General features: G+C 45.9%; 1 protein-coding gene across 1 annotated transcript in view; it reads right to left on the reverse strand.

Moving 5' to 3' along the window:
* Positions 1-16,617, reverse strand: part of PTPRC (protein tyrosine phosphatase receptor type C) — a 106,802-nt gene that overhangs the window by 55,501 nt on the left and 34,684 nt on the right. The window contains exon 3 of the mRNA XM_069967498.1: positions 1,385-1,411. Coding sequence (XP_069823599.1) covers positions 1,385-1,411 — 27 coding nt within the window. The remainder of the gene's footprint in view (positions 1-1,384; positions 1,412-16,617) is intronic.

Genomic DNA, 16,617 nt, shown 5'->3' on the forward strand with positions numbered 1-16,617 from the left:
GGGTGAGATTTATCAAATTGGTTTAAAGTAGAATTGTCTTAATTGCCCCTAACAACCAATCAAATTCCACCTTTCATTCCTCACAGATTCTTTGAAAAATGAAAGGTGGAATCTGATTGGTTGCTAGGGGCAACTAAGACAATTCTACTTTACACCAATTTGATAAATCTCCCCCCTAGTATTTTAAACGTTTGACATGCCATGGGGACATAGGTTTCGACTGGTCATAGCACAGGTGCTGAACACCCACCCGTCAGCAAGGGGCAAAAACAACTGAGCACTTCTGTCTTTTGCAAATCATTGGGGATCCCAGAACTCAGACCACTGATCAAACATATCCTTTAATCCTAATATGATGTTTCATGAAATTACAGCCTATTAGGCCTCTGGTTTCTAATAGTTCCTTTACACGGAGCGATTATCGTTCAAATTTTCACGATAACGATGGCATTTGAGCGATAATCGGCTCAAACACTGCGTACCATCAATCGTTAAGCGATAAATCTTTCATTGTGATCTTTCAACATGTTCTAAAATCGTCGTTGGTCGTTCGCAGAAAATTAGCAGATCGCTTCGTGTAAACCCCGATCCACCCTATGTGTGACATAGGCTTAAGCGATCCTAAAACGATCGTAACAACAATTTTTTCAAATGACTTATCGTTCCATCTAAACGCTGATCGTTTTAAAAAAACACATTGTTACTTCCAAATCGTTAATCCTTCGATTGCGCAAATTATCACTCCGTGTAAAGGTGCCATAACATTTCGAATGGTTATTCTAATGGACTGTGACTAATAAAATAGATTATTAGCTATATGACCACAGTACAGTGCCGATGTCACACATTCAGATTTACCCATATTTAGAAATATTACGAAAGATCTAAACCGTCTAAAAAAAAAGTGGAAGAGAACAGCTCACATACTGATTTATGTGTCTTCAGCAGAAAGCAGCAGCTGAGAACTAGGGGGGAGGAGACTGAATAGATAATAACCACCATGCTCACCATGGGCAGCAACATATGAAAAGTTATGTTTGAGTGGAATACCCCTTTAAACCTGGCTTTCTCCAGTATCTCCACAGACAATGGAGCTGGGGCGTACATGCACAACTTCCTTCTCCCTATTGGTTCTGCCAATCTGCAGATGTTTCAGCACCCATCCCCCTACCGATCAAAAGTTTTTACGTATTTCCAAGGTCAACATCTATGAAGTGACACTTGATCTTATACACATATGGCATCCTTGCAGGTCATGTATCTTCTCTACTGTATAATAATTTATAAAGTTATGTTTAAATCCTAGACCCTGGCCAAGCTAAGAAACATGAAGCAAGGAAACATGTATGTGCACATATAAATCATGTAAGAAGTGTTATATTACCTGGTATGGTCGGAGGTACACTTTGTCCTAAAAAACAACAAAAAAGAACATTTAAATCTGAACACGCAAAATGTAAAATGTTTACAAAGTTGTAAAAACCTTAACCTGCGACTTGAACTTTTAACTACATATATAAAAAGTTTCCATGTAAAAAAAAAAAAAAAAAAAAAAAAGTGGGTGCATGTCATAAATTCACCAGCAGAGGGCGATGATGTACATGTGTTCTAATTCAGACAAACCACATCATAGATGAAAATGTATGCTGATGTAGATGTTACCTACTGACAGCCAGCAGGGGGCACTCTTATCTCAAGAATAGCAACCGTCCTAGGTACTATTAGTTTTTTGTTTTTTTTTCTCTAAAATGGTAGATAGATGGTTATATGTAGCGTAAAGGATGAAAATTCTGGTTCGAACATGATGAAAACGCAGCAGAAAAGGAAAAAAAAAACAAAGACTAGTTAAATATTTCATTTAAGTTGCTTTTCTTAGAGAAAAGAGATGTTCTCCACCTGCCTCCTATCCACTATATGAAATGTTCATGCGCGCTCATATATATATATATATATATAATGTGATATAATATTACATTACAGTTATTACTGTGCTGGACACGGCAACCAAGGAAAGGAAAGCGACTGGGCTTTAAGTAGGTAAAATTTAAAGTAGTTAAAACCCTTGATTTATTTTATACTTCCAGGTTATACAACTGCTCTACATAGGGAAAACAGGGAGAAAATCACAAGGAACGCACTGGAGACGTCTTAAAAAAAAAAAAAACTTTAAAAACCATCCCAGCCATAATGGTTACAATGTCCCGAAACATTAAAGGGGGTCCCTAGCGTTAGAAAAACATGAGACAGCACCACTAATGTCTCCAGGCCAGGTGTGGTTTGCAGTTAAAGGGGTACTTTGGCAAGAAAAAAAAATTGCTCTGGACAGTTCCTGACATGGAGCAGAGAGCACTGTGTCACACTGGAAAGAATACACCCCTTCCTGCAGGGCATACAGCAGCTGATAAGTACTGGAAGACTTGAGATTTTTAAATAGAAGTAAATTCCAAATCTATATAACTTTCTGGAACCAGTTGATTTAAAAGAAAGAAAAAATCACTTAAGTACCCCTTTAAGCTCCATTCACTTCAATGGAATGAAGTTGCAAAACCATACCCAAACTGGAGACAAGAGTAATGCTGTTTCTGGCCATGTCTTTCTCTTGCTGGATAACCCCTTGTTTAGCCTACCAGAGACTGGATCTACAGATGAGTCCATCTTTATCTTACCATGAAGTTATAAACAACCATGAAACTAATAATTGCTACATGCTGGAACCCCCATCACGTCCCCTGGGTGGTCCCATATAGACACATATGGTATTAGGAAATCACACACCACTCATCCTATCTATTGATCCAATAGGAAGAGCAAGGAAAGACACATCTGTATCTATAGTATGTGCTCTCATGCGGTAACAATACATCTCTAAGCGGGCTGACACATTTGGTGCTCCAGGCACTCTACATACAGCCCAATGGATGTTAGAGAGCTAGTCTCATCTAATAAAGATACCCTTCCCCTTAGCCAAAAACAGCTGAAATGCGTAAGAGCTGACTTTAAACAACTTTAATCGTAATTGTGCAAATGGCATAGCCCAGCAAGCGCCATTGTCTAAATAACTTTTAAAGCTCACTGAGCTCCCATATGCTCAACTCCCATTAAAGTCAATGAGTGTAACGCAAACTGCATTCAGCCATTTTCAGCCACCAATAGGCCAAAGGGGTCCAGGAGGCCATCTTTGTGGGATGGGAATTAATTAAACTTGTCGGAAGAAGCATACACTAGTGTGTGAAACTGCTGTAACCTTTTCTTGGGTGCTGGCGTCCCTGCTTACCTGCCATTAGTAGTGAGCAAATAATCGTGATCGGTTTGTGTTCGCCGAACATTCACGAGCAAGTAACGAATGTACAGTAGAAGCATACGTTTCGGTCTGCGCACATGCGTACAGATTATAAGATGCAAAGCGTAACTTACGCAGCTGCGTATGTTCGAATATGTTAAAAAATGATCTTTAGGCGAACACGAATTAGAGTCATGTTTGTAGAAACATACAAACATTTACGAACATGTTCACTCATCGCTACCTGCCATGAAGTTTCCTGTGTGTAAGAATGAATAAAGCACGAAGATCCGGTGAGTGCCGCCTCCCTATCGTCTTTTGTTGGGCTGCTACTGTGAAACATTTAAAGGGGTTATCCAGCGCTACAAAAACATGGCCACTTTCATCCAGAGACAGCACCACTCTTGTCTCCAGTTTGGCTGCAGGTTTTGAAAGTCAGTTCCATTGAAGTGAATGGAGCTTAATTGCAAACCGCACCTGACCTGGAGACAGGAGTTGTGCTGTCTCTGGAAGGAAGTGGCCATGTTTTTGTAGCCTTTAACTGAGCAGCAGGGTATATAGTGTACGCCTCTCTGCTCAGTATGTATAACAGTAGGGACACCCAGAGTCCGCCCTACGAAATTACTCAGAATTAATCACAAAAAAAAATCTAATTCAGAAAAATCTACAATGAATTTGATTCATTTGAAATCCAATTTTTAGTTGTGCCTCTTAGTTTTCTTACTATCCGCAGTTTTGTAGCTTTATGTTTTTTGTTGCTGCTTTTCTATCTTTAATAAATAACGTTCTAATGTCTGAAACGACTTCAAAACTCTGCCAGATGACTACGGGTGTGAGGCCTCTATATATCCACATGCATTATCTGTTCCAGCTACATGTTCCATCTCCTGCGACATGTCCTAGTCTCTGCCAGCTTGGTGGCGGATATATAGCTGCCATTCCAGCTCCGGACTGCTCTGGGCACTTTCTACCACTGTCATGTATTTGAGCAGTAAAGCCTGACAATCATATGAAAGACATGAGACCTGACAGGGCCGCTTCCTGTGACCTGATACTCTGGTTCAGCATCCAACCATTTATTGTGGTCACAGAGAATTCTTATGTGATCTGCTGTGCTGGTACCAGGGGCTGTAAGAGTTGGGATATACAGGTTATACCAGGTCCAGTTGTAGACAATAAATGTTATTTGCTTTTACTATATCACATAGTCAGGGGTAGGGAACCTTGGCTGTCCAGCTGTTGCAAAACTAGAACTCCCATCATGCCTGGACAGACAAAGCTTTAGCTTTGGCTGTCCAGGCATGATGGGAGTTGTTGTTTTGCAACAGCTGGAGAGCCAAGGTTCCCTGCCCCTGATATAGTCTAATGAAGGAACAATCCATATTTCCATTGTTATAAATTTAATACATTATTGCAACATTGTAGCTAAAGCCTGAATAGGCTGCAGTTCACATCACAGCCACTGGGTGGCCACATACAGCACATATAGGGGGGCATTTATTAAGTCCGGCGTTTTTTACGCCGGACTTATAAATGCCCCCGCAGCTCCGGCACTACGGAGATTTATATAGAGGCGGACTGCCTCTACATAAATCCCGTGCGCGCCGGTGCGCACCGCCGAAAACCTACGCCAGCTGAGGACTGGAGTAGGTTTTCGGCGTACATTTGGGCGGAATGGATGGTAAATCGCGCGGACTCTGAGTCAACGCCCTCCGTTCCGCCCACTACACGCCCCCTTTCTGCCCCCCCTGGTGTACTCGGCGGAAAGTGTCGATTTGCGAATATTTTATTCGCAAATTGGCCATTTGCGAATAAAAAACTACGCAAATCAGCACTTTCCGCCGAAAATCATCCGTTCGCCGGATGATACATGTGGCCCATAGAGTATAACGAAATCATGTGACACATATATAAGGATATAGGGAAAGGTAAGAAAGTATATATGTGTAGCTTTCCACCCATGGCAGTATATTAGTAAATCAGGATGAATGTCAGTAACCAAAGATAGACATTAGAGGAAGATATTGGCATTGTTCAGTGTCGGTTTTTGCAGAAGTAACGAGAGGAAATGTGGCCACCTTGGTCGGAACTTTTGAGTTTTAGAGTTACCTAATCTAGTTTTAGTTTCTTTTTGCACTTAAAAAATAGATAAAGTTGCTGTGAACAACACACGTTATGCCGTACAGCTTCCCTCAGGTATGAAGCCTAAGAAGTGAAAAATAACATAAGGACCACTCCTGTAAGGTGCATAAGGACCACCACTAATAAGGTGCACAAGGACCACCACTAATAAGGTGCACAAGGACCACCACTTATAAGGTGCACAAGGACCACCACTTATAAGGTGCACAAGGACCACCACTTATAAGGTGCACAAGGACCACCACTTATAAGGTGCACAAGGACCACCACTTCTAAGGTGCACATGATGGTTTCCCATTTAAAACAATAGGGCATTTTTGCATTTCAATGTTTTTATTGTTTTATTCTTTATTCACATTTGTTTTTTTGTTTTTTTTTATGGACTTTATTTTTATTTCTCATATGCAGCATGCAACATTGAATCCATAGTATTTTTAGCCCATAGAAGTCCCTTGGTTGAATATTTGATCTGTATTCTCCTACTGCAGGCATGTCCAAAGTCCGGCCCGCGGGCCATTTGCGGCTCGCGTTCCGAACTTTTACGGCCTCCCAGGTATCCAGCAGCAGCAGATACCTTGCGGCTTTGCCGCTGCCGCTCTCGTCGCCTCGCCACTCTAGTGCACGGAAAAGAAAAGCCGAAATCTCACGATGTCCGAGATTTCGGCTTTCCTTTTTTGTGCACTAGAGTACTGAGTACTGACATCTCGGACATCGCGAGATTTCGGCTTTCCGAGATTTCAGTACTGAGTACTGACGGTGATCCGGCCAGCTGGAGATCTCGCACGTTGTGAGGGCGTTCTAGGGCTGGAGATTCTTACAACTCCTCAGAGGTCAAGGAGGCTGATGACCTCAGCTTAGTTATATATAACTTATATAAATAATATATATTAAAAGTTCCAACACCACCCTACTCTTCCAGAAGGGTTAGACCAGCAGGGTCCTCGAACAAAAAATTTCTGCAGCCATACATAGGTAGTGGTAGTCTCTGAAGAGGAGTTGGCTACTGTAGGCAAGGAAAAGCAGGGCTATACACTCACGATACATAAAGGGAGCATATAGGAATCTGTGGTAGCAAGTTGTCATACCCTTCATTAACCCCTGACTGCCTTTCAATGTGCTATAATTCCATTATCTGATGTGCGACTATTTCACAGCTTGCTATTATCTGCCTGTGTTATAAAGCATATAGCATGTAGCATGTAAAATGGTCGGCCCTCGCATATGTTCACTTCATCAAATTTGGCACTCTTCAAAAAAAGTTTGGACATGCCTGTCCTACTGTATACATAGATATTAAGAGTAACTTTTTGCAAGTTTTATCACAATTTTTTTTATTCTAGCAACACTTTAAGGTTTTCATTACTACAATCCAGGGATGGGGAACCTTCGGCCTTCCAGCTGTAGCTAAACTACAATTCCCATCATGCCTGGACAGCCAAAGCTTCAGCAGGTTCCCCTTCCCTGCTATAATCAATGCAATAGAAACCCTCCCGAATAATATCCGGGGATGATCCCGCAATGAATCACCTCGGCGGGATTACTTTTATGATGATGATGTGCTCTGTATGAGATATTGCAGCTATAAACACTTGTAAAATAAATGTGTGAAGCTATGAACTTTTATTTCCTGCCACAGACTCGGGGAGAACACCTGCCGTATACCCCCCCCCCCCCATATATCTATAGATACATGTGCTAACACTAAACTGCTGCCTGTGTAAGTGTGTCACAGATGTGCCACGCCTCGTCCTATCGCAGCTGCAAATTAAAGGATATAATAGTCTCATCTTTCCTCTGTTACCGGCACAGATATTCTGTGTATAAATGATATTTTCCAGTCAAGACTTAACTGAAGCGTAGAAATTGGGTAATGTCATTATATGAGGCCATACTCATATCTACATTATATACTGACTGCAGGACATACAAAAGCACCGGACCGACCCCATTGACTATAATGGTATATTGGCAGTCCAGGCATGATGGGGGATTATAGTTTTGTAACAGCTGGAGGGATGCAGGTTCCCCATCCCAGACTTAGATGGACAATCGACATATGCACAATGTTTATCACAGTATATTAAGGGATTGAACAATCTGGAGCCTGTCTAGTCTACGTTTTACAATAGTTGTGTATAAGCGAACGGAAGAACAGCATCAAGGAGGGGCTGCACAAAGTGACCAACGTATTTTGAGTAGGAATTGTTTACTTCATCAGGTCTTTAAAGGTGTTTTTCCAACTTCAGACCTAAGGCCCTATTACACGAAATGATTATTGGCTGTATTCGGCCGATATCGGCCGTTACAGCTGATAACCGTCTTGTGTAATAGGAGGCAACGATCAGCTGACATGAATGATGTCGGCTGATCGTTGCAGTCGTTTGTCTTTCAGCATGTTCAAAGACAAACGACTAGTAAAGCAACGATCTGCTGTCATCGCCCTGCGGAATAGGAGCGGCGGCAGCAGACTGCTGCTATATGCTATGGGCTGCCTGGACAATCAAGCGTCGGGGGCCAATATGAAGATCACCAGGGGGCACAAATGTCAGACCCCCCACAATCTTTTACTTGTCCCCTATTCTGTGGATAGAGGATAAGTTAGTTTGAAGTTAGAAAACCTTTTTAGTGTGGGTTTTCACAGGACGACTCGCAGCGGAAATCTCGCTGTGAGTTTTGCAGCGAGATCCGATACGAGGTAAGGTCCTGGCAGGTCCATGTGGATATATTCTAAAAGACCGCTGCAAGTATGTAATTCAGCCGCCCCCGTGCAGCAAGGAGACAGGTAATGTATACAGACAGCGGGAGTCGGTTAAGGGGGCGGCTAAAGTACATACTTACAGCGTCTTTTAGACCGCTCTGAGTATGTATGCAGAGGGACCTGCCAGGACCTTATCTGCCAGGACCTTACCTCGTAGCCGATCTCGCTGCAAACTCGCAGCGACATTTCCGTCGTCCTGTGTGAACCCACCCTTAGGTTACAAACCCACCTGCCGGATCTGCAGCGAGTCTCCTTGCTGCGTTTTTGCAGCGAGACTCGCTGCAGATCCCGGCCCTATACTTTCAATAGCAGAGAAACTCGCAGCAGGGATGTACATCCCTGCTGCGATTTTGTCTGCAGCCCGCCCCATTAACCCCCCGGCCGCCAGACATTATACATTACCGGGTCCCCATTCCTGCTTGCTTCGGGGCTCCCGGTGTCTTCACGGCCCGCCCGGCCAATCAGTGCGCTGTGGCGGGGCAGCGCACTGATTGGCCGGGCGGAACGTGGCGGGAGCCACCGAAGCAAGCAGGAGCCGGGATCAGGTAATGTATATCCTGCCTGCCCCCCTGCAGCCCCGATCGCCCGCAGCCCCCAGCCGCATGATCGCCCCCAGCCCCGCAGCCCCCGGCCGCACGATCGTCCGCAGCCCCGGGGGCTGGGGGCGATCGTTCGGCCGGGGGCTGCGGGGCTGGGGGCGAACGTGCGGCCGGGGGCTGGTGGCAATAGTGCGGCCGGGGGCGATCGGGGCTGCAGGGGGCAGACAGGATATAAATTACCTGATCCCGACTCCTGCTTGCTTCGGTGGCTCCCGGCACGTTCCGCCCGGCCAATCAGTGCGCTGCCCCGCCGCAGCGCACTGATTGGCCGGGCGGGCCGTGAAGACACCGGGAGCCCCGAAGCAAGCAGGAACGGGGACCCAGTAATGTATAATGTCTGGCGGCCGGGGGGTTAATGGGGCGGGCTGCAGACAAAATCGCAGCAGGGAGGTTCCCTGCTGCGATTTTGTCTTCCATTGAAAGAATAGGGGCCGGATCCGCAGCGAGACTCGCTGCAAATACGCAGCAACGGGACTCGCTGCAGATCCGGCAAGTGTGTTTGTAACCTTAAAGTCTACCTGTCATGACGGATCAGCAGCCTTTTTCTCTGTTTATCCGGAAGTTTGGGTCTCCATGGATACCAACACGCAGTAAGACCATAATGTGTGCGACCCCCTCATCGCTCTCATTACGCGCATGGCATTGCATTTATCTATTTATCCAACCAATCACAGAGCAACTTTTGTTTGTTCAAATATTTTGGTAAAATGAAAGCTAATTGGTTGCTACAAGCAACACAGACCAGTATGCCTTCAGACAGGCCCATAGGCCTCATTTATTTGTTGCCCATAGCAACCGATCAGCGCTCAGCTTTTAGTTTTTAAACTGCTCTGGAGAAATTAAAGCTGGGCTCTGATTGGTTGCTATAGGCAACACAGTGTTTATCTGTTGGTTCTGATGAATGAGACCTATGGACCTGTCTAATGGCAAACTGGTTGCCCACAGCAACCAATCAGAGCTCAGCTTTTCTTTTAAAATTTAACACAATCTAAATTATTTTTTTAATTTTTTTTTCAAAAAATGAGAGAAAAAAAAAAACATTTTTAGTCTAGGACTAGGGAGACAATAAGGAAGATTTCTATTCTTTTGCACCAGAGATCATGTACTCCGGCCATGTGATATCAGGATATGGATCTAACAGAGAGACAAGGTTCCCTACCCCTGTTCTATATCAATGTATAGGTGATGCACATGTAATTGGAAGTAATTAAATATACCACAGTAGTAGTCTACCCATCAGTATTGTTGTATGTATAGCATGGGCGCACAACCTACCGACCTCCAGCTGTTGCAAAACTACAATTCCCATCATGCCTAGCTATCCAAAGGGGGTCCAAGCATGATGGGAATTGTATTTCTGCAACAGCTAGAGGTTGTGCACCCCTAATATATGGTGACACATCTACAGATGACAATAAAATCTTTTCTAATAGACATTTTTTCATGACATTTGCCCATCCAGGTACAATCCATGGTAAAGGCTTCACGTGCACAGTAGAAGAAAGCAAAGAGCATGTACAGTAAATAGAGTAAGTAGAGCTCAGGTGTGCGCATTGCAAACAAAGGAATTATGGGATTTGTAGTCTGCAATGTAAATTTGCAATCATGTGACTGCCTGCAAAAATTCGATTAGCACAAAAAAAAATAAAAGTTGAATTGCTGAGGACTGAACAGAGCAAGACAAACAGTAAGCAGATGCAGATTATATTTGCCACCATTAGCAATGCTATGGTTAGTTTTATGTTAAATCCCTTTGAAGGGGTTGTTCACCAAAAAAATATAATTCTTTCAAATCAACTATTGCCAGAAAGTGCTAGAGATTTGTGATGGTGCGTTTACACGTAACGATTATCGTGCGAATTTGCACGATAACGATCGAATTCGAACGATAATCGTAAGTGTAAACGCAGCGAATGATCAAATGACGAACGGGAAATCGTTAATTTTGATCTTTCAACATGTTATCAAATCATCGTTCGTCACCGATCGTTCCGTGTAAACAGTCGTCGCGCGATAGTCCGGCCGCCCGCAGCCCCGCCCGGCCCCCTGCCCGCAGCCCGGCCCCCCGCTCATCCGCAGCCCCCTGCGCCGGCCCGATCGCCAGCCCCGCCGCCGCTCTGATCGCCGCCCCGATCGCCACCCCCGACGTCGGCAGGGGTGGCGATCGGGGCGGTGCAGGGGGCTGCGGTTGACCGTGGGGCCGGGCTGCGGATGAGCGGGGGGCCGGGCTGCGGGCACGCGATCGCAAAACGATCGCAAAATGATTTTTCTGTACGATATATCGTACCGTCTAAACACTGATCGTAATGAAAAAAAAAATCGTTACTCCGACATCGTTAATCGTACGATCGGGCCAATTATCGTTTCGTGTAAACGCACCATAACTCGCTTCTATTTAAAAATCTCAAGTCTTCCAGTCCAGTGCGCTCAGCTGCCACCACTGTCCATGTCAGGAACTGTTCAGGGCAGTAGCAAATCCCTATAGAACACCTCTCCACTTCTCCAGACTGGAAAGGATACACCACTTCCTGCAGAACATACAGCAGCTGAAAAGTACAGACTTGAGATTTTTTAAATAGAAGTAAATAACAGATCACAGGCACTTTCTGGCACAAGTTGATTTGAAAGAATTTTTTTTTGTTAAACTCCCCCTTTAAGTTTTAACACTTTCTATGTACTGTAATACCCCCCTAAACATCTGAAAAGCTCCTAATGTACTATATAGCTTTGTGCACAAGTCCTCCTGTCTGACATGCTCATATACTGATATGAAGATGGATACTGTCGTCTGATGTGTCCTGCTCTTTGTGTAACACAGACCTAACACGTTGCGCTGGTGTTTCGTGTTGCAGCAGATAGAACTTTCTGTGATTACTCAACTGATGGTGAAGCAGATAGTCTGATGGTTACTTGGAAACATAAAGAACAACAGCCCACAAAACACATAAAAAAACAAAACAAAAAGAGGTACAAAAAGATAAAGCTCTTCAAAAAGACTTGTTCCCCTTGTCGGAGATCCAGTTGGTTTAGGGAATATAAATAATGAGAAAATGTTGTAAACCCATAAAACAAGATACATTTTGTATAAGTGTGTTAGGCCATGTTCACACAATACAAACACAGGTCACAAAATGGCCGGTGTTAGTGAAGATCATCCCGGCCGGTATTGCAATACCAACCAGATGATCTTCATTTGTGCTGAATTGGGATGCGGGTGCTTCCATGTGTGCCCGCATCCCAATTTACCATTGAATACAATGGAGAGTGCGGCCGAAGCCGCTTTCTCCATTGTGTGACCTGTCAGGCTTGTGCGGCCGCCATTCAATGTCAGTTTTTTGTACGTCCGCCAGCGATCCCGGCCAGAGTGTATATTATGTGTATACACTCTGGCTATGATTCCCTCCAACTACAGTGCACGTCAGTTGTGTATTAATCACGGCTGGTGTTGCACATCGGCAACAACGGCCATGATTAATACACAACTTAGGTTGTGTGAACATTGCCTTATACTGTTGTTTCACACTTCTTATAGTAGTGGTTCCTTCTAGGTAACTGTGAGTCACAATGCACAGAAAAGTGTGCACAGACCAGTCTGTAGCGGAGTGTTTCCAGACTTGTGGCTCACCAGCTATTACACAACTACAACTCCCAGCATGAGCTCCCCAAGCACTGAGTGACCACATAGAAACCCAGACAAAGGAACATATTACCATTCCCTGAGGTTTTGTATTAATTTTAGAAGCTTTTGGTGTATTGTTAGCTTATACTGGGCAGCCAGGCTAGTTAGAGCTTTTACAACATCTGCTGGACAGGGCTCAGCTCTAAGCCTTACTCTGTCTGATGCTGTATAGTCTTTCTATGGACACCTTAGTGAAAGTCATTCTCTACAAAATGCACTTCTATAACATATAGGAACATATATATATGATATATATGATATATAGGAAATTATTGCTTTGGCTTCAAAAAGATGATGGAGATCCAGGATCATCACTGCCAATGGGCAGCAGCACTGCTGAGGACTGGCAGGAACCTTTATAAGCAATGGGAGTTGTATATATAGCTCATCATGAATCCCAAGTAATAATTGCAATAGAAAATTATGTCTTTACCACTTAAAGGGGTTGGCCAAGGGGGGGCGTGGCGAACCGCCGATGGAGATGGCAGCCTGAGTGAGGAGCTCCGGGCATACACAGCTACATAAGAGGCCATACACCCGTTCTGAGGCAGCTGACCGGTTCCTATACATGGAGCAGAGGTACCGGGGGACCCCGAGACCACCCTTCACCCACGCCAGACCTGCTACCCGCCTGCACCCGTCCGCCCCATACCTCACTCGCGGCGCGGCCGCATCAGAGTCCCGGCGGCCTGACACGAGGCGGACGCTCCTTCAGCTCCCCTGCAGCCCGCGGTCAGACCTGGCTGGAGCCAGGGACCGGATCCCTCCTAGCCCGCCGCGGAGTCCATCGGAGGTGAGGAGAGGGGATCCGCCTGGCCCGACAGCCGAGACGGAGGGTGAGCTCCCACGTGGCGCGCGGCCATCTTGTTTTCCGGCCGGCGGAGTGCGGCCTGTAGCTGGGCCCCTTCATCTCTCCCCTACTAGCTCTGACAACGAGCTGGGAGCTCTGGACACAGGCCTGGGAACTATAGAAGGGGATAGCTGTCATCAAGCCTCTCTATCCCCCATACAACAGGCCCGACAGCGCGCTGACCCCATCACCTTAAAGGGGCAGCAGCGCATATCACAATATATGATGGCCGCCGTACAGAAAACACAGCGGGGGGAGAAGAATAAGAAGGGGGGCCAGACTCAGTCCACTAAGAATAATGGTGCCCCGTCCCGCTCTGATACCTCGCCTAGATCAGATTGGCGCACAGCAGACTCGGACTCTGAAACTTCTATCATAGGCACTATGTCCCAGCAAGGGGTCCAGGACCTGCTGTCTCAGCTCCCCACCAAACAGGACTTTAAGTCCCTGATTAATGAAGTGAAAGAGACTTTCAGGGTAGAGCTTGCAGAGGTGAGAAAGGACCTACACCATATTTCTCAGAGGGTTGACTCATTGGAAAACGACCATGATTCTACCAGAGTCTATATTGACAAATTGAGATCCACTGTTTGCACCCAGGCCCATACTCTGGATGATATGCAACGCCACATTGAAGACCTGGATAATAGAGGGCGGCGCAATAACATACGAATAAGAGGCCTCCCCGAAGCGACGCATGATGATGACCTTGTCAGTACACTAGAAGGACTCTTTAATTCCATTCTGGGTGAACCACCCACCAACAAGATTAAGTTCGACAGGGCACACAGGGCTCTCAGGCCCAAACCGACATCGGGTGCGCCCCGAGATGTTATCTGTTGCCTACATGACTATACGGTTAAAGAGGCCATCATGACTAAAGCTCGCTCTCTCCGGGATCTGGATTTCTACGGTGCATCCCTTCAACTCTTTCCTGATTTATCCTGGATAACTCTGCAGAAACGCCGCTTTCTGCGCCCTCTGCTTGCAATTCTGCGGGACTGCGACGCCTCATACAGATGGAACTTTCCTTTTGCACTCTCTGCTCGCAGGAATGGGCGTTCCGCTGTCCTGCGAACCCTGTCAGACCTCCCCAAGTTCTGTGACACCCTGGACATCCCGATTCCCAAAATATCGGAATGGACTATCGCTCCCCCTCCTCCATCACCGCCACCAGTGTGGCAAACCCAGCGACAGAAGAGAAAGCGCTCAGGATCCACTGAACCGACTCCCACTCCTGTGCAGGACATAGATCTCCCTCATGAGTAGAGACGTGGCTGTGAGCCTCGTGTCCTCCCTACCTCACAACAGCCTACCCCCTTATGGGCTATTGTAACATGGCCTACTTCTACGATAACTGATATTACCATAGCTGTGTTGCTCAGTTCTTTGTATGTTCTTTGCTTGGTCTGCTGTTGACCCACTTGGTGCTTCCTACCTCCCCCCCGATAGGGGCATAATGTTTCAACCTTTGGGTTGTTTATTTCTATATGTTATACTCTTATGGTTAATCTATTTACCCCTTTGTCCTGATATGATGTGTCAGGATGGTGAGCCATGGGCTCCTACAAATGTCCGTCTATGGTGTCTTTGTCTTGTCTGTCTGCGTTTTCTCTCCCCTCCCTTCCTTTCCCCTTCTCTCCCTATCTCCAGGGGTCCTTCGGCTGTTAACCTACATCTACATAATGGTGAGGGGAGCCCGTCCCTGTCCGCGAGCTGTCTGAACTGGGTGAGTTGTTATGTCGCTGGTCCGTGTTCACTACTCCCTCCCAATGGCTAGAATAGTGACTCTAAATGTAAAGGGCCTTAACTCCAATGTCAAACGCCGTTTGACCTTAAGGGAATTACGCAATCTAAAAGCAGACGTGGCTTTCCTACAGGAAACGCATTTTGATAACACCGCGACCTTCTCTTTTTCCCACCACTCCTATCCCATAGCTATCACTGCCTCCAGGGGCACTAAAACTGCAGGGGTAGCTATCCTTTTCTCTCGCTCCTTCCCCTTCCAGGTTTCTTCTTCATTCTCAGACCCGGGCGGGCGGTATGTCATAGTGGAAGGCACGCTGCATGGTAGACCTCTAATTTTTTGTAATATCTATGCCCCAAATAGGACCCAGATTCCCTTCCTCCGTAGGGTGTTCAATAAGTTGGCAAAATACCCCCCGGCTCCCAGAGTTATAGGGGGAGACTTTAATTTAACTTTCTCAGATCTGCTAGACAGACACTCTGTAGATAACCGAGCTGTCCCTGCAGACCAGACCAGACTTTCCACTGAATTCCGCAAACTTATCCGAAAACATAACCTATACGACCTCTGGAGGCTAGACCATCCTACGGAGAGGGAATATACGTTTTACTCCCATCCACATCGCCTACATTCTAGAATTGATTATTTCTTTGGTAATATTCCCACTGTCAGGCTCCTACAAAAGGCGCATATAGACCCTATCTCCTGGTCGGATCACGGGCCAGTGGTGATCTGTCTAAAAAGCTTAATGACACCAACACGCCATTGTCATTGGCGCCTAAATGAAACCCTGCTGAAGTACCCGTTGTCCCGTGATTCGATCAAGGCCAGTATTACCTCTTACTTCCTGGACAATGGGGGCTCTGTAAACTCTGAAGCCATCCTGTGGGAGGCCCATAAGGCAGTAGTCAGAGGGCATTGTATCGCTCTGAGCTCTCGTCATAAACGAGACTCCCAGAGGGCCTTTCTGGCAGCTAAGCGGGAAATTCAGACTTTGGAGCGCTCCCTAGCTGACCGCCCATCTCTGGTGGGGCTGCGGCGACTGGTGGCTGCGAGATCACGTCTGAAAGAGCTATCATTAATGAAAGTAGAGAAGCTGCTCCTCTATTCCAAGCAGCGCTTTTATGAAAAAGGCAATAAAGCCCATACTCTCCTAGCTCGCAAACTAAATGACCAAACAGCCTCCCAGTCCCCCCAGGTCCTCAGGGATTCCTCGGGCGCTCTGCGATATCATCCTGCGGATATCTCTTCCCTATTCCTCCAATTCTACTCTAAGCTATACTCGCTACCGTCTACCCTTCCCTCCGACCCTGAGGCCCGTTCCTGCCGGATTAATGAATTTCTGTCAGAATGTCAGCTCCCCTCTTTGCCAAACAATGCTATAGACGAGTTAAATGCACCTATTAGCATGGAAGAGCTGTCAGAAACACTTAAATCTCTTCCGTCGGGCCGGGCACCGGGACCGGATGGTTTTACCTATCTCTATTATAAAACCTTCTCTGCAGACCTGTCCCCCAGACTGTTATCACTTTTTAACTCTTTTCTTCAAGGGGAAGCTATAC

This window comes from Dendropsophus ebraccatus, chromosome 4 (assembly GCF_027789765.1).
Source record: "Dendropsophus ebraccatus isolate aDenEbr1 chromosome 4, aDenEbr1.pat, whole genome shotgun sequence".
Lineage (NCBI taxonomy): Eukaryota > Metazoa > Chordata > Amphibia > Anura > Hylidae > Dendropsophus > Dendropsophus ebraccatus.